This window comes from Sceloporus undulatus, chromosome 6, assembly GCF_019175285.1.
Source record: "Sceloporus undulatus isolate JIND9_A2432 ecotype Alabama chromosome 6, SceUnd_v1.1, whole genome shotgun sequence".
Taxonomy (NCBI): domain Eukaryota; kingdom Metazoa; phylum Chordata; class Lepidosauria; order Squamata; family Phrynosomatidae; genus Sceloporus; species Sceloporus undulatus.
Genome location: NC_056527.1, coordinates 80944974 through 80952748, shown reverse-complemented (window position 1 = coordinate 80952748; position 7775 = coordinate 80944974). Strand labels below are relative to the sequence as shown.

General features: G+C 39.8%; 1 protein-coding gene across 1 annotated transcript in view; it reads left to right on the top strand.

The window, feature by feature from the left end:
- The window catches only part of TANC2 (tetratricopeptide repeat, ankyrin repeat and coiled-coil containing 2), a 246480-nt gene that overhangs the window by 215717 nt on the left and 22988 nt on the right, over positions 1-7775 (top strand). Inside the window, 3 exon segments of the mRNA XM_042475775.1 lie at positions 1685-1807; positions 4533-4769; positions 7397-7582. Coding sequence (XP_042331709.1) covers positions 1685-1807; positions 4533-4769; positions 7397-7582 — 546 coding nt within the window.

Here is a 7775-nt window from a genome sequence, read left to right as displayed (position 1 = left end):
ATAATAATAATAATAATAATAATAATAATAATAATAATAATAATAATAATAGACATCTGCAGAATGTCCAAGAAGAAGAGGGCCTCTTTTATCTCTTTTTTATTTTCTCAGTCTGTGAGATAGAGTAAGTGGGTGGGGGAGAAAGACGAGAGTTTACTTCAGGGACAGGTCATAACTTTGTCTTACTTCCCTCTTTCTCTTGTACCTTAGGGATGGCAGCTGGTAAGGAAAGGGGTTGACATTCTGAAAGGGGACTGGGCATGAATAGGAATTAATGGTTACTTTTTCTGTAGAACTGTCTCATTGCTGCTGAATCTGAACTATTATCCCATTATTCTCTGACCTCTTGTCCCATTATTCTCATACTAAAAAGGAAACACAGTTTCTGAATCCTAAGTGATTTTTTCTAAAGTCCTTTAGTTTATGCAAATTGAGAAGAAGTGACTCTGTAGATTTTTCTATTGCCACTCTGATTTCTGACATGATCCATTATTAATTTGTCACATTAGGCTGAGCTTATTTCAGTGTAATTCAGGGTTGGTCTTTTACTAGGGAGAAAAGGAAGTATGTACAGTACTCTAGCCTATTTGTCGTCAGTACCTCTGGAACAGGTACCATTAATTGAAAGCCTCTTGATTTAATTGATACATTGTCCCCAGGAATATGGCTTGTTATATACAAATGGGATAGAAATGTGAGTTTGAATAACCTTCCAGAAATAGGGCCCGGTAGAGACGGGCAAGAAGAGGTGGCGAGACACCGCCCCTTTCTGCCTGGGACTGGTGCTGTGACAAACGCACACAGTGGCACTGATCTGGCCTCCGCAAAGCACAAAAAGGAGCTGTTTTTCCAGCTCCTTTTTGTGCCTCTATAGAGGCATCATAGCTGCTGCCGGGCGGCTTGATCACTGCCCTTTAGCGCAGCCCCGTTTGGGTGCTGTGCCAGAGGGATGTCATCAATGCGTGCGCAATCTGAATGGGCACACACAAGTATGGTGCCCAAGCAGCGCAGGGAGGGGTGTGAGCGTGGGGATGCTCAGCCGTCACACTGCCCACAGATCAGCGCTTTTCACCCATCTGTATCGGGCCTAGGTTCCTAAAATAATTCCCTCTGAACAAAAGGTGTATCAGATTCTATTGCCTTCAGAGGAAGAAAGTATCAAAACTGGCTGTTTAAAAATGTTTTAGAATAAATGTTCCTTTTCTAGGTGGCTTGAAGCTTGTATCTCTCTTTTTTATTTGTCCCCCTCCCCCCAATACTTTTAATACAGTGTCCATTGGACCCTAGGATAAGAGGTGAATTGCATCATCTCATAATCAGCAAGTTTTTTTTTTTAAATTTAGGTACTTGTTTAGGTATTTTTAAAAATTAGGTACCTTTTCCCTTTCCATTATGAATTGTGACTTCTTATAACCTTGACTTCCCGTTCCTGTGGTGCAGGATATGGGGATTCTTTGAAAGGGGACAAACTTCAGACCATTTAGAATATATCATATAATCCTGGGTGTTCTGGCACCTCCTGCTTTGAAACTAGGACTCAGACATCCACTTTGTCTTCAGAAAAGCCTTTAACCTTTAATTTATATCCTTACAAGTAGATCAAGGATTGAAATTTCCTGTATGTTAAAATTTGCAAAAGAAAATCAGTGCTTTAAATGATGGAATTATAATTTGTCTTTTACAGGGACTGAGCAAAAAAGTTGGTGTTTCCTCTTCAATCCTCCAAGGGCTTTGGATTTCCTACAGTTCAGAAGGTCTTTCCATGGCACTGGCCTCTCTACGGAACCTATACACACCCAACATAAAGGTAGTGGAGACAGATGCTGGCTTTTAGGTGTCAGGTTGTGGGGCAAAGCCCTTGAAATTCTGATAAAATAAAGGCTTCTGGTGTTTAAAAAAAAGGTCAAAATTCTGCCTTTTTTGAGCAAGTGGGATGGCAATAGAGTGGAAACGGGACTTTGTTGGTCGTACCACTGCCTTGAGGAGAGGAATAGAAGCAGTAAAAGGAGTAGATCTAAGCAGCAGAAGGTCTGCATTTGAGGTTGGCACTGAAAGCCTTTCATCTTCCTCTGCGGTGATGTGGCCAATATCTAATCAAAATTTCTTGCTAATCATGAAATCGAAATTAACTTTTAGTATTTTTATTTTTAGTGAAAGCTTGCACTCCCACAGTAGAGAAAATGTAGAGTGGGATATGAGGAAGTTGAAGAAAAAGCAAAGAAACTATCAAACTCATGTATAAGTCGAGGGAAAGTTTTGGAGCTGGAATTGTGGCTTTTGATATGACCTGTGAATAAGTCGAGGGCATGTAAGAAAGGATGCAGAGGATCCTAGGAACCTAGGAAAATAATGCAAAGAACTTACAAAGTTCCAATAGGTACAGTACGCCTGCGTCTTACGTGTGCGCATTATACACTGAAAGCAGTGACGGAAGACGTGGTTCCATGCGCTGGAAGGGACAATGGCATGCGTGCGCTGCCGTGAAAACGATCCCCATTATTTTTAATGAGGCTCAAGCATACGCAAAATTTATTTTAGGCGGGGGGTGGGTGGAATGGATCCGTGCATAAAAGAAGGGACTACTGTATAACTGTTTGTGGTCACCCTAGAGACTGGATGGATGAGGAGGAAACTATAGTAAACTGTGGCTGTGTGATATGTGTGTGGGAGGCAAGTGGGTGTGGATGAGTATAAAAACATGCTTATGTCAAAAGGGATGTAAAGGCAGATAAAAGAAAATGCTGACTGGAACAGACTGGCATAAAAAGCCAACTTCCAGCTGGCTTGGGGGTGTGGCATGCAGACAATACATGCCAAGACATCTGGAAGATGGCTTCAAGCCGCCTGGCCATTTACACAGGCTTCTGGGTGCTCTGGTGACGCGGTGTTTATGCAGCACACGCTGATGGCTTCCTGCCATGCCGGGAGAAAAAGGCAGGTTGGGCCGTAGCATGCGGTTGCTGCAGCCCCAGTCTGGCTTTGTCAGGGGCGGTCTGTTTTGCCCCACAGTTACCATTGATTACAGCCTCTATATTTATTGTGGCAGCTTTGCCTGATTTTAACCCAGAAAAGCTAATAACATACACAAATGTCTTATTTATATCCTTCAAAGCCCAGTTCCTCATTGCTGGAATGACATAGCTGGAATCCCCTTCTTTGAATAGAGTAGCAAAAGGTGAAAGCTTAGTCCATCCCAGGAGAACCTAAAAGAAGCACCAGCTCTCTTGATGCTTCTTTGAGGGGATATGCTGAAAAGCCACGATTGTTGCTGTTTTCCTGTCCAGGCATGGACACACTAAGCTCTTGCCTTTTGCCATGTTACTCCCGAAAAGATGATTCCTATATGTGTATGTATGTGTGTGTGAGAGAGAGTTAAATTGCAGTACTTACACTGACTCATTGTTATACGTTGATCTATGTTTGGGGTGTAGATTTTTTAACTACAATTTTTCGATATATACACGAGTATATACAGTATTTGCATTCTGTAAAACTCCATCTAATATGTAAAATATGTACTTAAAAAGTGGATAAAATGTGAAATGTATTTTAAACATACATTAATAATTTTACAGTTTTGATGTTTAAAGTAGTACCAGATGCTGAGATTGACGACAAAGAAACTTAGTTGCTTCAGGTTTTCCTTGCTTCTCATGTTTCAGAAGAATCCAGTTCACTGTTCTTAATGGATTTTGGTATTACACACGAGACAGCTTTGTTCATTTAGTCTATATTTATTTATTTATTAGATTTATATATTTCACTCACATTTGAAAAGTTTCAGGGTGTCTCACAAAATAGCATAAAAACATAACAAATGCAACAACAAATTAGTGATTCAATACTGTAAATCTTTCATATTGTTTTTATCTTATTCACTGCCCTGGGAAGGTAGAATAAATGAATAAATAAATCCATTCCGTCCCATTTCTGCTAGTGTTTCAACTTCATTCTTTCTCATTTTCACTTGGAGTTTTATGAAATAATACTTTAAAATTCAAAAATGTTAGTTGAAAAAGACAAATGCCAATGTTTTGATTTAGGAAGTGTTCCAGGGGCTGTATTTAGTCTAGTTTACTAGCTCAGGAATCTACCACTAGCATGACTAGAGAGGAGAAGTGCTGTTGGAGAGAGCTTTATATATTCCCCTGGGTACAAAAGTGTTAATGACATGTGATTATTCTCCCAAGAATGGGTAGGAGGACCTGCCACTGATCCATCAGTGAGATCATGTTTGTTTGTCTAAATCAATAGCAGCGGTTTAATGTTTGGAAGATCATTCGAGAGGGAGGCAACAATTGTGATCAAATTGTAGACTTTTTCTGGGGAGGAGGAAACCTTTTTGTTCTTTCTCCCAAACTCTGGAAAAAATTTCTGGCAACTCAGATCATCCATGGAAGAAGCCTGCTCATCTCTAGTTAAGAAAACTATTTTCCTTCATTTTAATACAGAAAACTGAGTAGTGTGCCTCAGCTATTAGAAATTAAGAGAATACTGTTCTAATCCACTCCATTTTGTCTCTTGCTGTGTAGGTCAGTCGGCTGCTGATTTTAGGTGGTGCCAACATCAATTACAGGACTGAAGTGCTGAACAATGCACCAATACTGTGTGTCCAGTCTCACCTTGGTTATACTGAGATGGTAGCTCTGCTGCTGGAATTTGGAGCAAACGTTGATGCCTCTTCTGAAAGTGGCCTGACATCTCTTGGATATGCAGCTGCTGCTGGCTATCTAAGCATTGTCGCACTGTTGTGCAAGAAGCGAGCCAAGGTGACAAAGCGGGGTTGAGTGGATAGATGTCTGATTCCAAAGATTGACTTAGCTTGCCATGGGTGGGTTGTCTGTGGTATTTTCAGTGGGATGGGGTGGACATACAATAGGTCTAAACTACTGCTTGGAAGATTTTAATCAAATTTGTGTAGTTTGTGCTAATCCCTTTGGTTTAAACTAGTAATGGAAAGATGAGGTCCTTCAGTATTAGATCTCTATGGCAGACTCCAAGTTGGATGTGAGATTATCTTTTACTTTAGTGAGAGAGGTAAACTTGTTTGTATAGTGCAGCTGTGTTACCTAACTATTCCCTGGGATTGTTATTCTAGGGAGTGCATGGACAGCAGCAGTTACCTCTCCTCCTTTTACATAGTTTGCTCTCTCACTCCAGTATTCAAGAGGGTAAGACCAAGCCCTTCATTGTTAGTCTGCAGTTGGTACTGTCTATAATTTTGCATGCATATGGTAAGTGTCAGTTTTCATACTAGTTGCATTCTCATTTTACAAGCCTCTTTTTACCAACTGAGGACTTGCCAAAAACCTAGTGTGGTATTCCAAAAAAAGAAAGAAGTTAGGGTGATGAACAGCTCCTATGAAAACATGTGAATGTGTTTAGGATGTTGTTTATTATGTCCATAGATAAATGGCCTATTTAATTTACAAGGTTACTGGCTCCTTAGTATTGAGAGTTAGAAACTTGCTTTCAGTTTGGATGGCGATTAATTCTCAGTTTCCTGTATACTGTAAGCAGTGCATGGTGGCTAGCATATTGTTCCTCTTAATATTGTCTATTTAAGGCAATTTCAAGAACCTGTTAACCACAGTATTGATGGACAGTGCACCTACCAATATAATCTAATCAGCAATATTTTTGCAATGCTTTCACCTTTATATTGTTAGTTCTTGTATGTGTGTGTTGAGTGTGTGTTTTTGTGTGAAAGTTGATTTTTCCTTTTGCTGTTATACTGTAAATACAACTACATTTGGATCTTGCATTCTGGAGTTAAGCTTTTTTGAATTATTATATGCAGGCTTGATCCCTGCTTTTAGTTGCCAAAAGCCCTGTCAGCACCTTCATTTGAGCTAATCAAATTCCCCTTATTAAATATTGGTTGTGGATGCCCTCTGGCACCCTGGAATTTGAGTCCTCTACTAGGACTCCTAGATCTGTTCTCACGCCATGTGTCCCCCATCTTATATTTGTGCATTTCATTTTTTTTCCTGCCTAAGTTTAGTACCTTCATTTCTCCCTATTGGATTCATTTTATTAGTTTTGGCACAGCTTTCTAATCTATTATGGTCATTTTGAATTTTGATTGGGTATTAGCTACCCCTCCTAATTTAATGTCATTTGCAATTTTCATAAGTATACCCTTTATCTCATCATCCAAGTCATTGATAAAGATGTTGAACATCATTGGGCCCAAAACCCTATGGCACTCCATTAGTCACTTCCCTCCAGGATCAGGAGTAGCCAATGGTGAGCACCCTTTGGGTTTGGTTGGTCACCCGGTTACAAATCCACCTAACAGTAGTCTAGCCAACATTTTATTATCTTCTTTGCAAGAATATTATGGAGGTCCTTGTTGAAGACCTTATTGAAATCATGATATGCTACACTTACCATTTCCTTCATCTACCAAGCCAGTAATTTTATTTTAAAAAGCCAAATCAGATTAGTCTGACATGATGTGTTTTGAGACACTCATGTTGACTTTTAGTGATTATGACATTCCTGTCTAAATTTTTGCAGAGTGTTTGTTTAATGATCTGCTGTAGAATCTTTCCTAGTATTGATGGGTGGTAATTGTTTGGGTCCTCTTTTTTCCCTTTTTGAAAATGGGGACAGCTACTATTTTTGGTTTGCAGCCTTTTCTTCTGTGACCTACCCCTTTTTAAGCAGGAAAAAAAAATATCTTTGAGAACGTAGTAGAAACACTGTCAGGAAGAAAGCATATGCACCCTGGAGATATGTTGCTGAGTTTCTTCTCAATTTGAAATGATATTCCTGAGCATGCTCAATTAATGCCCTTTTCTTCTTGGAAATTTGGGATTTCTCTACATCTGAAACTAAATTGGGTGTCTGAGTAAGTTACAAATCCTGTGCTCTCCAGAAGTTATTTCCGGTCAAGGAGACACCTGGCTAAGTCTCTTCTGTCCCATCAAGCCCTTCTGACACTGTGGGCACACTTCCCCATTTTCCAGGGTAAGGGTTTTTTCCTCCTGCAAATGGGTTATGAGGGTGGTATATAAGGCTTGTGATGGTTGTGTAAGCAAATCCTACTACCAACTGGACTTGGCTTTTCTAACTGGGTGAGCTCATATTCTGAGCTCCCCTAATTTGAATTTCAGCTTCACCATTATTTGTGGATGATGTAGATGAGCATAATTTGTGCTGTCTTTGAGTAACCTATTGTGAACACAAAAGTTGCTCACTGAAACAAAGAAAAGACTCCACATTTTTAAAGAAACACATTCTATATACATACCTCAACAGTAAGGCATGGAGAATATATGGTATTAATGGAACACTATCATGAAGATGGATTGGACTGATCCTTGACTCTGTCTGCCCCACAGCAATTTGATTTAATTTTATATCTTCTTTTTCCCCTTTATTTGCTAAGGTGGATCACTTGGACAAGAATGGTCAATGTGCATTGGTACATGCAGCTCTCAGAGGTCATCTGGAGGTTGTCAAGTTCTTGATTCAGTGTGACTGGACAATGGCTGGGCAACAGCAGGGGGTATTCAAAAAGAGTCAGGCCATCCAACAGGCTCTTATTGCTGCTGCCAGCATGGGATACACGGAGGTAAGTTGTTTCTTAGCCTTGTTGAAATCTTATTAGCCAATCTTTAAGCTAGTTAAGTTAAGGAATATGCTGGACAATAAACAGTTTTTAAAACCTGGAACAGATGAAGAGCATGCAGCAGTCACTACCCTTTCTTACTATTTCACCATGAAATAAAAAACCTGGATTCAAAATCCCACTAATCAACACAGGC